General features: G+C 50.2%; 1 protein-coding gene across 5 annotated transcripts in view; it reads left to right on the top strand.

Moving 5' to 3' along the window:
• NCS1 (neuronal calcium sensor 1) overlaps positions 1-15,083 on the top strand; it is a 118,263-nt gene extending 103,180 nt beyond the window's left edge. For 3 of the 5 annotated variants that reach the window (XM_078849020.1, XM_078849021.1, XM_073313977.2), the window contains one exon: positions 287-1,484. In XM_078849020.1, coding sequence (XP_078705146.1) covers positions 287-643 — 357 coding nt within the window. In that variant the 3' untranslated portion in view covers positions 644-1,484. The other 2 variants (XM_078849024.1, XM_078849022.1) reach the window with 2 other exon arrangements.
• The last annotated feature ends 1,497 nt before the right edge of the window (positions 15,084-16,580 follow it).

Raw genomic sequence — 16,580 nt, forward strand, 5'->3', positions numbered from 1 at the left:
AGAAATGTTTGTAATTCCCTCCTCCTTTCTCTCTCGCCTCTGTCCTGGTGGCTACGACCCTCTTCCCTGTTCCGAGGGCGAGCTCCTGGATTGTGTCAGACTCCGTGGTCTCCTGGCCACCAGCGGTTCTCTTTGCGCAGACAGAGTTGCTGAGGAGACAACCCTGGAGCCCTGCTCTGCTGTGGCCAGTCAGCAGCAGCCTTTGCCAGGAGCCCTCTCGCCATTTTGCTTGCAGAAGGGTTCTTGCTCCCGTCCAGTAATTCCCCCGTTTGTTTTTCTTCTGCAGACAATTTCACGGGAGAGAGATAGAGACCCTGTCCTAGTTCCAAGACACCTCACCGCCCCATCCCTCAGCTGCAGTTCGTTCTGCCAGGACTTGTTAAAGTTGTTGTGGGGGGGAGAGGACGCTCACTCTGTACATGTTCCCCTCCCCCCCGCCCTGCCCGACATCCCTCTCCTCTGGGCACAAAGGGGATGTCTCCATTGCACACTGAGCATGGGTCGGCAGGACCTGGGCTTGTGGACTCAGTGTTTCCCTGCCCACACTTGCGTGTCCCACTGCATTGTAAGCCTGGGTTTACGATTGTCAGCCCCGGGTCCATATGGCACTATGCCAGCCTTCTCACTTGGGTCTGCGGCTTGAGCTCCGTCCACACTGCAAAAGGATAGGGCTTGGACATGAGTCACAGCAGGACACAGGCTCTGACCTCCCCCTGCCCCCCCAGCAGGGTCCTGGGCACTTGCCGAGTCAGACTGATTTGTGTGTGGACAGAAGTGGGGCTTGGGCTCAAACCTGAGTCAGAGCCTGGCCTTGGTGCACAGTGGAAACATTCCCTAAGTTACACCAAATGTAGACTGCCTGGGCTTGTTCCCCACTGCCTTGTGCACCGTGTCTTCCTTTACAGATGCGCAAAGCAAGGGTAAAATGCTATCAGATCGGAATGGCACAAGGCAATAGCCGTTGAGACTCTGTTACATGCCCACTGATGGCAACGTAACTTGCACCATGTCTCTTCTGGATTTGGCCCTGGGATTGGAATTCACAGCAGAGAAGGGACCAGTGAAACTCTGCTCAGAGAAATGGAATTGCTCCACCAGTCGGGATACCAGGGAGCTGCTCCCCTTCCACAGAATCAGGTGCCTGCCAGTGGATTCTGGTGCCCAGCATCCTGCCCCCTCTCTTACCAGCTGATTAGTCCCAAAGCACCAAGAGTAACTAGAACTGTTACTCTACTGGACCATAGCTATGGTCAGGGGGTCACCTGAACAAGATCTAGTGATGGAGCCCCACGAGCAGGAATGCAATTAACCCTGCTTACGTCACCACAGTGAATCAGCAGCGCAGCGTCTGTATGGAACAGGCCTGTTTGGGACTCCACATGTGTTTGCATGCGTGATTCATAGGCGCGGCACACACGTGTAACAATACAAACCTCGGCCCCTGTGCTTTTGACGTCTGTGTCACTCTAGAGCTCTCTTCCCCTTCTCAGGATGGGAGGATCGAGTTTTCGGAGTTCATCCAGGCGCTGTCGGTCACGTCCCGAGGGACCCTGGATGAGAAACTGCGGTGTAAGTACTCAGCTCAGTTTGAAGCAAGGAACGGCGTCTCTCTCTGTCCCCCCACTTCTGCTCTTGAGCCCAGAACGGGTGCAGAATAGCAAGAGGCAGCCATGCAGTGAGCATCTGCCCAAGCAGGGAAGAGCACTAGAGAGGGGTCTCACTGGGTATGTCTAACCTGCACCCGGGAGCGAGGCTCCCAGCCAGGGCCCACAGACTGGGGCTAGCGGGACTCCCACTCGCCTGCTAAGAATAGCGGCGTGGGCGTTGCTTGAACGCTGGAGCTCGGGCTGGAGCTGGGGCTCTCAAGCCCTGGCACCGCTCTGCGGCGTCCGAGGCGGAACGTCCAAGCAACGCTCCCACAGCTCATTTCCGTGTGCGAGGGTGAGTTCCCATGGCACAGACCTGTGGGCTCCGGCGGGGAAGCTCGCGCCCAGTTGCAGGGCAGAGCCTTGTTGCGCCAGGGCTCTGTCTTAGGGTCTCAGTGCAGGCGTTCGCATCGCACAGCCCGAACTGAAATGGGGGGACGCTCGCTGGGGTGCAGGAAGGGAGGCTCCCAGAGGAGAGAGCTGGGCGTTAACTTACTCTGCGTGCGGTAAGGTACTTAGGAAACCTGGCGGACTGACAACCCGGCAGAACAGAGCCTCTCTTTATCCACAGGTCCAGTGCAGGCATTAGCAAGGCAGGGCTCCCCCTTGCTACCCCTCTGCCCCCAACTTGAGGGACCTCGCCTGGGGCGTGGGGGCTCATCTGGGCCTCTTAGCTGAGACTGGCCAGGGAGTGCCAGTGATGTCTGTGCCCTGGGAAGTGGCCCCCAGGAGATGGCTTGTTCCTGGCACAGACAGGCCACTAAGGGCTGACAGACTCTCACTGCCAGCCCAAGCTACATTCACACTGGGTGCTGCCTGCCCTCTGGCTCCCGGCGCTTCCTCAGCTATTCAGCATCACTCTTGGTTTCAGGGGCGTTTAAACTGTACGACTTGGACAACGATGGGTACATCACGAGGAACGAGATGCTGGACATCGTAGATGCTATTTATCAGATGGTGGTGAGTGTCGGGGGGAGGGGGAGAGGACGCTGGGGTAGAGCGCGCTGCGGTTCCCCTTGCATTCAGATCCATTCCCCTGAGTGCAGCAGGCCTGTCCGGGAGTCAAATTAGCATGGCTCCGATGGGCAGAGTGGGGCAGGATGTGGGCAGCCCCTGTGGCAGGTCACCCCCCCTGCTTTTGTGGATATGGTGGAGGGGGTTGAGGTGGGGAAGAGCAGGGCAGCCTGCTGGCTAACTCGTCCCCCTAGAGAGCAGAGGTGGCTTCCGACCTGAGGCTCCTGCCATGAGCATTTGACCCCCATCAGCATCACTTGGCTGCCAGCTGGCTGCGGGAGGCTTGTGTTCCCGCCCTGCCTTCCCAGACTGCCGCAGCCCCAGGTCCCAGTGCTGGAATCATTTGCTCCAAGTGGGGGCAGGGATTGGATGTGGCCCTTCGCTAGGAGTCTCTTGTGACTGGGATGCACGTGAGGTCGGCTGAAAGGTGCCTGCGGTGGAGAGAGCAGGCTTTCCGCAGAGTGGACGGAGCCGCCCAGAACTGTCCTGAAGAGGCTCAGCTCTAGACCGGGGCGTTCTTCCCCTAATGCACAGAGAGAGAGTGAGACCCAGACACCTAGCACTGAGGATGCAGCCCAGCCACAAACAGTAAATGTGTGTAAGTTACACTCTCTCCTGTCCCTACAGGGAAACACGGTAGAGCTTCCAGAAGAGGAAAACACACCTGAGAAGAGAGTGGATCGGATTTTCGCTATGATGGACAAGGTGAGACTCGATGGTGACTCTTGTGTGTTTTCTCCTCACCTCTAGGGGGCGGCGGCTGTCACAAGCCACACTCTTCCATCTCCCAGACTGGGTCCCGCTCCCCCGACAGGTGCTATGTACCATGAAACCCACCGACCTGTAGTCGTCTCCTCTCACTGTGGACACAAAATCTCACCTATGCAGCCTGCTCAAAGCTTCTGCATGGGCTGGTGGGAGCCCCAGCTACTCAGGGCCTCTCATCATTGGGTGTGACATGGCGCCGCATTTGACAGTGAACCGTTAGTCCCTGATCTAGACTGGGCCCAATGGAGCGGAGCTTTGCCTTACAGTTCCTTCCTGCTTCCAGCTTCCCCCTTGCCTGTGAGCGTGGATTCTTGACCCCAGGCTGGCCTGACCAGGTGTGGATGTGATGGGTGATCTCATACCAATGCAGGGCTGAATCAGCAGAGTGCTTAAACCCCAGTGGAGACTTCGAGCAAAGCCTGGGCTTGAGCGCTTGGCTGAATCAGCGTCTCTGGCAGGCTGGCACTTTGGGCTGGACTCAGCCCTGCTGGACTAGAGAGGTGTCACGCCCAGGGGTGAAGTGGGATTTGCCAGGTGCGTTTCCATCACCGCCTGCCCTGGGGGAAGGGCAGCCTTTGTTTCTACTGCAGGGCCAGAGGAGGCTGCTGAGTGGACCAGCGTATCTATCCCCTTAGCCATAACCCCACCCCAGCCAGCGTGCCCAACTCTCCAGGCCTACTCTTGCCCACTTGGCCCAGTTAGGGCTGCAAAGGCCAGTGGGGCGGCTCCAGAGGAACACGGTGCCCTTCGAATCCACTCCTCAACGTGCACGTGAGGCAGTAGAGAATTGGGATAGATATCAGGGATGGGACAGAGTCAAGGGGGGCCGGGTCCAAATCTGAATTTCCGTGGAGTTTGGGGCAAGGGATGTTTGGCTCAAAGCTGTCTCTCTTTAATACCCAAGCACAGATTGTTCCTCTGGGTCCAGGGCATTTCAATAAAACAATTAGTTGCGACATATTGGCCATCGCCAGCTCTCACGGCCGTTGCCTTTCAGAATGCCGATGGGAAGCTAACGCTGCAGGAGTTCCAGGAAGGCTCCAAAGCCGATCCCTCCATCGTACAGGCACTGTCCCTCTATGATGGACTCGTATAGGCCCCGGGATCCCAAGCTGAGGTAAGCCGAGCAAGGTGGTAGTACTGGGGATCTCTGTTTTTTGTAAGCAGAACTGGCGGTGCTGCCTAGACCGAAGGTTGCCTGACTGCCTATTTTCAATTGCTTATAACTTTGCCAAACGTGAACTGTTTGAGCTGAAATTTTCTGTGCTGCGTGTTTGCCTCAGGCTGAACTTTTTGGGGGGTTGGGGGGTGGGGGTGGGAAGGAGTTTCAGCTGAAACAGTTCAGCCGTTTCCCGATGCTAGGAAAAAATTAGGTTATATTGCCCATATTAAAAATAGTCTTCTAACTGTTTAATTGAAAAGGCCTAGCACCCCCATGCTTTGGAGAAAGAGCTTGAAATTTGGCAGGTGGGTGGCCTTTATATCAGGAAAGTGCCTTGGCCACCCCTGTTAAAATCCACCCAAATATGGTCACATTATAAACCTTTGAAAAAAATCTCCGTTTCCACATGCACCGTAGAGACTTGTTAGAGTTTGGCAGCGAAAGTCTCCAAAGATTCCATCTTTACTGAGCATGCTCCAGCCTCTCACAGCTCTTACGTGGTGACTAGACTGCGCAGGTGCCATCCCTTAAGGTTGCCTGACACTGCCCATTTTCAGTTGCTTATAACTTTGCCAGGAATTGATCAGGGGCTGCAGGGACTGAGCAGGACTTTCCCTACATAAGAGCGGCCATATTGGGTCAGACCAATGGTCTCTAGAGCAGTATTCTGTCTTCCGACAGTGGCCAATGCCAGGTGCTTCCAAGGGAATGAACAGAACAGGGCGATCATTAAGTGATTGGACTGTCATCCAGTCCCAGCATCTGGGACAATTGCTCCTCATGGTGCTGGGGTCTGTTGTGGTGCCAGGCACAGGAACTGAGAGTGGGCAGACAGTGTCTTCTGTGCTGTCAATGCTAGAACATAAGAATGGCCATACTGGGTCAGACCAATGGTCCAACTAGCCAGTGTCCTGTATTCTGACAGTGACTGGTGCCAGATGCTTCAGCGGGAATGGATAGAACAGGGCAATTTCAAGTGATCCATCTCCTGTCATCCAGTCCTAGCCTCTGGTAACTGGAGGTTTGGGGGCACCCTGAGCATGGGGTTGCGTCCCTACCCATCTTGGCTAAGAGCCATTGATGGATCTATCTCCATGAACTTACTAATTCTTTTGTGAACCTAGTTATACTTTTGCGCTTCACAACATCCCCTGGCAATGAATTCCACAGGTTGACTGTGCATGCTGTGGAGAAGTACTTCGCTATGTTTGGGCCCAGGTAACATGGAGCAGCAGGAGGAAGCAGCCACATTAGAATGCAGGGGGTGAAGAACAGGGAGGAGGGAGAAGAGGAGGGCACAGGAGCCAGGAGGTAAGGGAAAGCGGAGGAAGAAGTGGACAGTGCAGTCTGGGCTATTCCTCAAGCAATGTGAGGTGCCCCAGGGATGAGTCGTCTCTGTCAGGGAAAGTGTGGCAGCATCCAGAGCGTGGAATGAGCTGGACCAAAGCCAAGGAGATCACCCCGTTGTCCCTGGCAGGATGGTGCTGGGATTCCAGCCCGGGGCTCAGAGGAACTTCCTTCAGCACGTCTCAGGTTTGAGCATCCTAGCACAAAGAGACCACGCTAATAGCCCTAGAAAAACCCAAGACATCACGTGGGACTGTGAAACGAGGCTAGAGCAAAGCCTGGGGAATGCCCTGGAAGGAGCCGTCCTGCAGTGCCAGGAGGATGGGGCAGATATGAGGTCCAAGGTCTCCTCCGTCTCTGACCCTCACAATTCCATAAGTCAAGCCACACACAGATGCAGTGTGAGGGCCGATAAAAACCCGTGATGGGTTCATTTTATTTTTGTACCACTTTACCAGGCTGGTTCTTATTTTGCCACATCTGGGGTGGGTGGGGAGAGGGCTAGTCCTACACCCAGATTTGGGAAGGGGTCTCCAAGAAATGATGCTGAATTCAGCCCATCTCTGCACATTATTGGAATGGGGTGACTGGCACTAATTAGATTAATTAGACTGATTCGCTGCAGATGCTGCATTCCCTGTGCATTATGTTCTCCCCTGAGCCCTAACTCTGCCTCCTTCTGCATGCGCTTGGCTGTTTTTAAGGCGATATGTAGCAAACTCTAGTGGTGAATGCACAAAGGAAATGCCATTTTGTCAGAAGGGAGCTAGTCGGGAATGCAGGACAAGCTCCTGTAGGGGGCCCGATGAGGCCCTGAGCTCAGCAGCAGCCACCTGGCCTGGGGAAAGCTGCTCTTCAGGGCTGTGTGTGCAGTGGTGCAAAGAATAAATTAAGCTGGAGAAGCCAGAGGCTGGGAGGGAGGAGAAGACAAACTCTTTAGTGAGTTACTGGGGGATGAGCGGTTGTTAGACTTGGATCTAGTTGGCTCCAAACTCCCCTCTTGGGAGCTTTATAATTCCTACCACCCGACGGGGGAATCGATTCCTTCCTACAATCTTGGGGGACAATCGCAAACACGCTTTCTGATTTTCAGGCATCTACAAGGACTGTTGTAGATGACGATACAGTAAAACCTGCCTCGCTGTAAAGGATTTTAAACCAGCGGGGTCCGTGGGGTGACTCACATGGTAGCCGCGATGGAAGAGCCCCAGAGGCAGTTTGCAAAGTCTGGGGATTGGGGAAGGTGCTTGTGTACTAAGCATCAGTAACACAGCTGGCAGGGTATGATACTGAATAGCCCCTGCACATCAATATTCTGCAGCGTTAATCATAGGGATGATTATTGAATTGTATCTGTGTATTGTGGGAGCACACAGGTGCTGCTCAGATGCAGTCCTTGCCCCAAAAACCTGTCCTTAAGAAATGTCTCCAAAATTTTGAATTATGACAGAAAAGGGAAGGTGGGAACCATCAACATTTTCACCCCGACATTCCTCCTTCTCCTTGGAGTTCTTCAGATTTCATAACTTGGATGCTGTTTCCCATTTTAGAAAATTTAAGCCTCGAGAAATGGGGGGGGAAGGAATTTCAGAAGGAGGCAGCGAATTTTTCCCTGTTTACTCAGCCAGCTCAACACTGCCAACAGCAAGCTTTGAGAAACTGGCACGGTCCTAACAAATCATGAGACTGGCTAATAAACCAAGAGATTTTAAAAAAGAATAAACCTTAGGTTCTGGAGTTGGCGCCTCGGATGTATCTGGGGGAGTGTCATATTTCCAAACTTTTCTCCACAGCCAGGATGATGAGAAACATCCATTCTATTTTCAGGGAAAGCATAGAGTCTCGCAAGAGTCACCTGACTCCAGGAGCTGGGTCCTTAAGAAGAAAAAAAAAAGATGGCAGGACTTGCAATAAAATGACACAAGTTGGCAGCACCGACTTACCAATACATTTCTTATTGTATCTAGTTTCGCTGACTTAAACACAGGTTGACTTGCTTTCTCCTCTTCTCCCCCTTCCCCCACCACCCCCCAACTTCTCTTTCAGTTGCCTGGAGGAAGATTCTTTCTGTGCCATCAGACCACCTCAGTAAAGAAGCTTGCCTGTCTCTCTCCAGCCTTCCTCTATGTTACACGAACAAGGGAGGTGCTTGAAGTGTGAGGTCATCCCCCCCCCACTCTGCACTCTGAATTAACCGTGTCCATTTGCCAACTTCTGCTTTCTCAACAACAACAACAAAAGGGGGAAAAAAAGAAGAAAAAAGAAAGGAAAAAATAGAAAAAGCAGCGATTTTTTCAGCTTCTGGGGTGGAAGGGATCATGCATCGCTGTGTGGAGACCCCTCCTGCCTCTCGCTTTTACTTAGTACATTTTTTTTTTTGAACGGACTAAAAACACCAACAAATATTTTACATTATTTTCATAGAAAAGCGCAGCATGAAGAAGGAACCAAAAGGTACTGCTGAGGTCTTGGAGCAGGCGGCTGCCGCATGCCGTCCTTGAGTGCTTGATCGCAATCGGCTTTTGCTTTATCGGGGGGGGGGGAGGACAAGGGGATGGACGATACAAGGCAACTGGAAATGAAAGTTCCACCTCCCCTGCGTTTTCAGCAGCCGCCCAGCCCGCGTCGCTAGGGAGATATGTATATTTTTTGTGATACAGTATTGTGCTTTTTTTTTTTTTTTGGATGGAAAAAGTGAGGCTTTTGTTACTATGCCTATCTATGTTATCGATATCTTTATTTATTTGTTGTGACCGTTGCTGCTATGTTTAGTCTTTCGTGTGTTGAAACACCTAGGTGATAAAAGTTGCAAGGTTTACACACTATGGCAGGGGGAGATAGCCTGCGATAGCAATTAAGCCAAAAATATCCCCCACCCCCCCACTATACTGTGCTTTGTCAGCTGGTTGATGTTTTACGGGGGATAATCTAACCCCCTTCTCCTTATTCCCATGTCTCTGGTCCCTACACCCTGCCCTCCCTCCTTCTCTTCAGAAACTCAGCTAGTACCCCAGACAAATCCCAAGGCGGGGACTGAATGCTGTCCTCCTCTCAACAAATTGTATTTCTGTTGCCCTTACGCAGTCATTTTGCCATCTTGCCTTTGTGTAAAGCAGAATGATGAAATATACCGTATCCAGATATTTCTCTGCATGAAAAGTATTAATGGGGCCAATATTGTTTGAGCTTTAAAATGACCCTGCTTTTTGGAAAATCCCGGGACTGTCGTGTACCTATCTTGCGGGGCGGATGGGGAGTTAATAAAATGGAACCGAATTAACTCCTTGCTAAGCCTCCAGGAGGTTGGGAGCCTGGAGTGCCTGTGGGCTGAGAACAGAGATGGTTGGTTGATTGTACAGTGTAAAGTTTTTGAAAAGAACCAGCCGGTCAGTGGAGCTTAGGAGGGTTGTCTAAGCAAACTACAGTTCACAGTTGTTTAAGGCAAAACCCAAAGCCTTGACGCTGTCCAGAGCTACACAGTGCTGCTTAGTGTCCTGGAGAAGGGGGAGGAAGACTGGCTATAGCCTCTTAGTGTTTTGCCGCATTTGCTCTCGTTCAGCAGTTTTAAAGTGCTCTTGAGTTTTGCTCTTTGGGCCATGCATTGAGAGGGAGCTAGAAACACCTTGTTCAGTGGGTCACATCCATTCCTACGGTGCCCAGTTTGGGTCACAAAGATGGACCTGAGCTTTGATGAACAGGAAAACAATCAACGAAACAAATCCGGCCTTGCCCCCTGCCTCATTTCTGCTTGGTCTATCTCCACCTTGGGGCGAAATGGAATAGCACAATAGAAGCACAGTAGCAAATGCACCCAAGACTAGGGCAGGCACGAGCCATGGTTCCTTTGTATGGCTGGGCTGGAACGGAAAACCTCCTGAAGCTTTCCCCAGGAAGGTTTGTGTGGTGCCTATACACAGAGCAATGGTCAAATTCCCCATAAACTTTGGAGGCCTTCCCCTTTCCACCCGCGTTTTTGGTCATGCACCCAGAGGTTGGTGCGTTCCCCTGTTTTGCTCGCTAGCCACAGTATTTCTAAGGCTCTGATCATCTTGGGATCCAAACACCAAGCATTGTTCTTCTTCCGACTGTGTATCAAGAACAGCTGCAGAGTAATGGATCGGGAGGCAGGAGGAAGAATCTGCTCTTGGGTTCTCCCAGACAGTACTTGAAACCTCTCGCGGGAAACCTGTGAAAAGGGCACTGACTCCATCTTTCAGAGCGGAAATCGCTTTTTCTGTATATAAATCCCAGTCACTGTGCCAAGCACTGCTTCCCCTTCCTTCTTTCCTCTCCCACCATATTCCTACAGTGTAACCAGAGCCAGCTGTGCTTTGCCAGAGATGATATACAGCCCAGGTGACCCAGATTTGGCACTCGAATGCCTGCAGGGTGGTGAATGTGGGTGCCTCTTTGCACAGGGGCAGATATCCATAGGAGGGGTGTCTCCTGTCTCCGTAGTCGGGCAGACTTCGAGATTGTCCACACACTAGGGCTACATAGATTTGAAACGTGAACTCCAGCTCCAAAAACAGCTCACTTCAGTCACTGGAACTAAAGAAGAAATGTCCATTAGCTGTCACCAGCATTAGGGCTTCTCTTCTGCGTAGGCTGCACTCGGGGCGATAGGGGGACACAGAGGAGAGTAAGGTCTGATTCCGTCCAGCTGTGACACATTTGCACTAGCGTGTACATAACACTGGCTTTCTTCCAGTGCTTTGCATTCCATGTTCAGTCCTCCATGTGTCACAGAGCACAGATGTTTTAGGATGGCAGCTGCCCCTCAATCTCAGCTCGCTATTGCAGGTTATGGTCGTACCCTGGTCGTGGAAGCACAAGAGTTTTTGGCCTATCACAAGCTTTGGAAACCAGGCAGGCTTTTCTCCACAGTCTGCATCCTCTCCTTACCACCATGCAGTTACCTTGGAAGTTCTCCCATTCCTGTTCCAGCAGAAAGACGAGTCAGCTGGTATTGTAACTTTCTAGAGCATGGCCTGATTTCTTTTTGTTTGTTTGTTTTTGGCGTGAAACAAGAGGGGAGTGCTATACCCCCACGGTCATCAGTGTAAGCAACTGCATCTGCCCTGCATTTTGCATTTAATACCACAGTACCTTTTCTTTGGTGGGGCTGGAAGTTATTTCTCATTGTGTGGTTATAATGATGTCCTTCATCCTTCCCAGCGAGGTCACCCACCCTTTCCAGAGCAATATTTTCAGCTACTGGGTCACAAATGCAGCTGGTATAAATCATTCCCTTGACTTCCATGGAGCAACTCTGATGGACAGCAGCTTGAGGACTAGTCCCTGTTGCGTGGGCAGCATTGGGTGGGAGGCCTCCTGGCCCACAGAACACCAAGCCTGAAGGCATGGGCTGTGATCAGCACATCGGAGCTGTCTGCAGTAGCCTCAGCCAGCCCAAGGTCCAACCAGCAAATCAAGGACCAAACAGCAGAGGTGGCAGGGGCAGAGAATTAATTCCAGGTGAACTGTACATGTCAATTTTGGCTCCAAGGCTGGAATTTTCAAATGAGGGAGGTAGGCACTCAAATCCCAATAGCACCTAACCCCTAAATCCCAGCCCTAGTGCAGAGTGGCCATCTATGTAAGGTGGCTATTTATTCCCCATGCCCTGACCCAGCACTAGTAAGGAGTTCTTGTCTTGTCCTATGGCTACCTTCCATTTGTAACAATCATACAGAGCACCCAGACATCCCGTCTATACCATTCTTAAAGGCCATCCCTTTCCACACGTTTCTCTCACTGGTATCAGAAAAGCACAAACTGTTGGAAGTAGCATGGTCTGTTTCGTTGCTTGTTAAGCTGGGCTTCCGGGGCTTGATTTGTGTGCATGTCCAGCTTGCGTACTTCCAGACAGAACTGAAGGCTTTGTAAAGACCTTGGTCAGTATGCCGCGCAACAGACCTGGCTCCAAATCTAGCTTTAGGGCTCGGGGATGACTCATGCGTTAGCAGGTCAAGAGAGAGAGAGATTTGGGGGGAGGACCACAAAACTGCATGTTTTGGTTCCCCTCAAAGGCACCAATCATGCAGTGAGGCCAGAGACCATCCACTGATGGGTTGCAAATCCCATGGAGTGCTTAGCTTGACTTGAAAATGTGGTAGGAACGTCAGTTTCCCCTCTTGTTCTATTCACCAGGTAGGCTGGATATTCTGGATCGGCTCTACTGTAACTGATTCCTCCAAGTAGAGGCCTCAAGCCAGAGAAGCACATGCTTAGAATCATAGAATCATAGAATATCAGGTCCACCTTTATTCAGGAATTCACTTAAGCAGGTGCTTAATTTTCATTCCTAAATAAAGATGAGTCCCTGGATTGGGGCTTGAACCATTTCTGTCATTGCTTAAAATAATATCCAGCCTCTTCAGTGACTCCTGATCCAGAAAGCCCCATCGGTGGAATGTTCTGAAACCAACATGGTTCCACTAGGAAATGATCCTGTATGAGAAGATAGATATTGTACAGAAATAGCATCAAGACACTGCAGCTCTGTATGCTGAGAGGTTTTGTCTTGGGGTTTGACTACGGGCTACTGAAGTATTGTTTTGTAAGGCGGGGACCCATTGACCGTGGTACTTCTTGAGGAGACTTGATCAACCTTAGGCAAACTCACCAAACAACTGCTGCATTTTATTGCAGGACAAATTCTGACCTCATAGGGCCTGATCCTGATCCCACTAAAATCAATGGACCAGATCTTCAGCTGGTATAGAGTCAGTGGCTCCATTGCTTTTGATGGAGCTATGCCAGTTTATACCAGCTGAGGATCTGGCCCAGTGTGACTTTTGCCATTGACTTCAAGGGGAGCAGGACCATCATATGAATCTCTGTTGAGCCACTGGGATGAGATAAAGGATTTGAAGGTGTCAGGGGGTCCTGAGCTTTTCCTGGGTGTTGCGGGCTCTTTTGGAAAGCCTTGCCTGAAATAAAGGAAGCGAGACAAGGTATTGAACATTTACCGTGTTCTCTGTAAGGGCACACAAGTTGTTTTTACACCCAAGAGCAATGCCTCTCTCCCTTTGAAGCTGGGAGTTGGCTGGCTCCTGCTTTTCCCTTCAATCTGATATGTTACAGGGATGGATGGGTGAAGAAGAATGGAACATACCGCCCTGGTCGTTCCAAGGGAAACTCAATTCCCCTGCTGCTTTGTGGCCAGAATGCTCTCATTTTTGGTAGCTCTCTGCGGTGCCACCCGACTCACCATTTCTTCCCCCCAGGCTGGTCACTTTCTGATACCAACTGGTGTTTAAGGTGAATGTGACACTTCTGTAACTTCCCCTGCTGATAACTAACTAACCGCACAAAGTTTATAACAATATCCAGGCAAGTGTGAATGTATTTGTTCTGGCACTTTTCTCAGAAAGGCTTTTAAGTTTGGCAGAGGGTTTTCACCTTCCAGTTCATTGTATGAAGGAGCCACCGTACTTCAAGGGACACTCTATAATTGGTCCAGCTCACACAGACCTATTGTTTAACAAATAGATTGTCTTTGCCAGATTTTCAGTAGCAGCAGCTGTCTGTAGCTCAGCAACAAACAACCCCTGGTCTGGGAGCTGCAGAGAGCCCTGATGATTAGCACTCTCGAGTAAGCAAGGAATTTCATGTTTCAGCAAACCGCTTTTATTCAACAATCGCATCCGCAACATGGGGGATGCTACTGGATTCAGTGTCTTACTCGGAGAAGCCCCAAGCTCTCTCCATTGCCAGGTCTCTCTCTCTAGCTTACTTCCTGTGAGCTACTAAAAGGCCCAAAAGATGGTGGTGGGCCCCATTGACACACACAGCTAAGGGAGTAAGCGGAATGGAGCCTTTGGCCTCCCTACCCCGTTAGAAAGGATAGGAAAGAAAGCTGTGTTTGTCAGGGCGAGCGGATCCAGATGGGGCGGGAAAGAAGTGTTGGGTTTGAGCTCACGAGGGCTTCAACTGGTAGGGAGCGCGGAAGAGAAACGTACCTCACAGTGACACCCAAGCTATGGCTGGTTCCAGTCCAGCCCACCTCCCCTAGAGCTGTACCTGAGGTCTTCGCCACAGCCCTGCCTCACTGGCAGTGAAAGATGATTTCTGCTTGGCAATTTTTGCTGACCCTCGCCAACTGCCGCCTTCAGGACAGTGCAGTCCCCTAGCTCAGAGTCACTGTCATACCCCTCTATTCTTTTAATATTTGCAAATTAAAAAGCAGAACAGGTTTTGAGTGAATAAAAAGCTTTGGTTGATTAATAAAGAGCCTGTTTCATCTTTTTTTTTGTGACCATGTAAGTTTTCCCTTGTGGACAGGCAAGCCTGTTGCTGGAGCCAGACGTTACCTGCAGGGTTGTTTGAGAACTCAGCAATGGCGTATTTTCTCCCCGAGGGGCAGCACGTTCCAATGGGGAGGGTACAGGACTGGAACTGGTGAGACCTGGGTGCTAGTCGTGCCTCAACGCTTGACTCACTGAGTGGCTTTGGGCAAATCACTTAGCCAAACTTTTCAAATGTGGCCAATGATTTTGGGACCCTGACTTTGAGATGCCTTCAGCCTTGTTTTCAGAAGTGCTGAGCATCCACCCCTCCAGCAGAAAGCCACGGGAACTGCAGCTTCTCAGCACCCCAGAAAATAAGACAGAAGGCATCTCACCTGAGAAAACGTTGGCCTTAACCTCTCTGTGCCTCAGTTTTCCCATCTGTAAAATGGGGTTGACATCTACCCAGTCTTGTAAAGTGCTTTGAGATCTACATATAAAAATGCTGTCTGAGTGCTAAGTATTATATGACTATTATTTATTATTAGTGAACCGATTTTGCACAGACTCTGGAAAATGAAACACAAAGGAACCATGAGTAATGCGGAAATCTCTTCCTCCTGGTTTTGGAATATTCAGTTTATTTCACCAAGTCATTAGCTTTTTAAAAAAAATCTGGGTCATTATTAAAAAACAACAACGGCAACTGATGTGTTTGTTTTTGTGATATTTTCTGCACATTTCCCGAGATGTTCCTGGACTAAAGAGAGAAGAGGGTTGCAGCTGTGACATTTGAAGAAACAACCAGTAACAGAGTTAAAGGTGCATGGCCAGCCTGTGATAACTTGCTTTCTGGCACTAGATGTTATCTGTCACTGTCAGTGTTGCATAGATTAAAATGCGGGATCTGTACTTTCCTTTTCTTTTGTTTTATTTTTCTGTTCGTGTGATAACTGTTGCCATTTTATATCACCTTTTGCTGTAGCTCTGGATCTTGTCTGGGCTTAGCTGTTTCCTCAAGAAGAAAAAAAGATTTGCAATATTTGGGGGGAAGTCAGACTGGCGGGTCCCCTGACTTATAATAATAAGTTTCCATTGTACAAGACAGAAAGAGAGGGAGATGTGAAGGTTTTTTCCTCTTGACTAGTCATTTAATTATAATGATCTGTAGCACAGGCAAAAGCAGCTATTTACAGCTATTCCCTTGTGAGGAATTTCATTTTCAATTGCCTTTGAGACGTGTTTTAGCGCTGGGCCACTATTCCACAAACCTCCCATGGGCCACACTCTGAGCAGGGCTCAGTACTTGCATTGATCTTCATTGGACGGTGCAGCTACTGAGGGTCTGGCCCTGCCTTTTTGACAGGTAGAATCGACCTCCACATGTGCTGATCTCGAGGGCATGGCATCCTGCAGCTTGTTAATCAGTCGAAGAAGCAGAGGACAAAGAAATGGGCCCAATAGTCTGCTGATTTAAATGGGTGAAACTGCATAGGCGTTAGTGGAATTGCACCCATTTACACCAGAGGAGAATTCGGTCCAGTGCAGAAAACTAGTAAAGCTCTCATTCCATGGAACAGGCGTAGTCAGGTGAAATGTTTCAACGTGAGAACAGGGCAAGGAGAGTTGGCTGGTTGCCCATTGCATTCAGCATGTTGAGTTCACCCTTGAATGTCTGTGAGCAAATCTGCACTGACACAAGCTGTGTTTTTCCCTGCATGTCACCTGGGTGGATAGTGATACGGTGTGATTTCACAGGGATAGCTTAGATCCTAGACCCTGGCAAAACTGCCTTTCCAATGGTGTGGGATGCAGCCTTCAACTCCCAATAGTCCACGAGACATTCAAAGCTGCCATCTACACATAGATTCAGAGTCCCCAAATTCTATCGGTGCCACCATAGATACACATGGGTCATTGTGATAGCATCCGGGACTGGCTGGACCAGCTAGCCAGCCACTGGATAAGGAGTAAATCAATGTGTGGATTGCAAAGCAGAACAGACAGTGGTAGCCTGGGGTGAGGCCTGAGTTGTGGGAGGATAATTGTCTCTTAAAGAGATCCACAGAAGGCAAACAGGGGAGAACCACTTGGTTTAGTTAGGGTTCAGAGTAGCAGCCGTGTTAGTCTGTATTCGCAAAAAGAAAAGGAGTACTTGTGGCATCTTAGAGACTAACCAATTTATTTGAGCATAAGCTTTCGTGAGCTACAGCTCACTTCACTGGATGCATGCAGTGGAAAATACAGTCGGGAGATTTTATATACACAGAGAACATGAAACAATGGGTGTTACCATACACATTGTAACGAGAGTGATCAGGTAAGGTGAGCTATTACCAGCAGGAGAGAAAACAAAAACAAAACCTTTTGTAAAAAGAAAAGGAGTACTTGTGGCACCTTAGAGACTAA

The sequence above is a fragment of the Lepidochelys kempii genome, chromosome 16 (assembly GCF_965140285.1).
Source record: "Lepidochelys kempii isolate rLepKem1 chromosome 16, rLepKem1.hap1, whole genome shotgun sequence".
Classification (NCBI taxonomy): Eukaryota; Metazoa; Chordata; order Testudines; family Cheloniidae; genus Lepidochelys; species Lepidochelys kempii.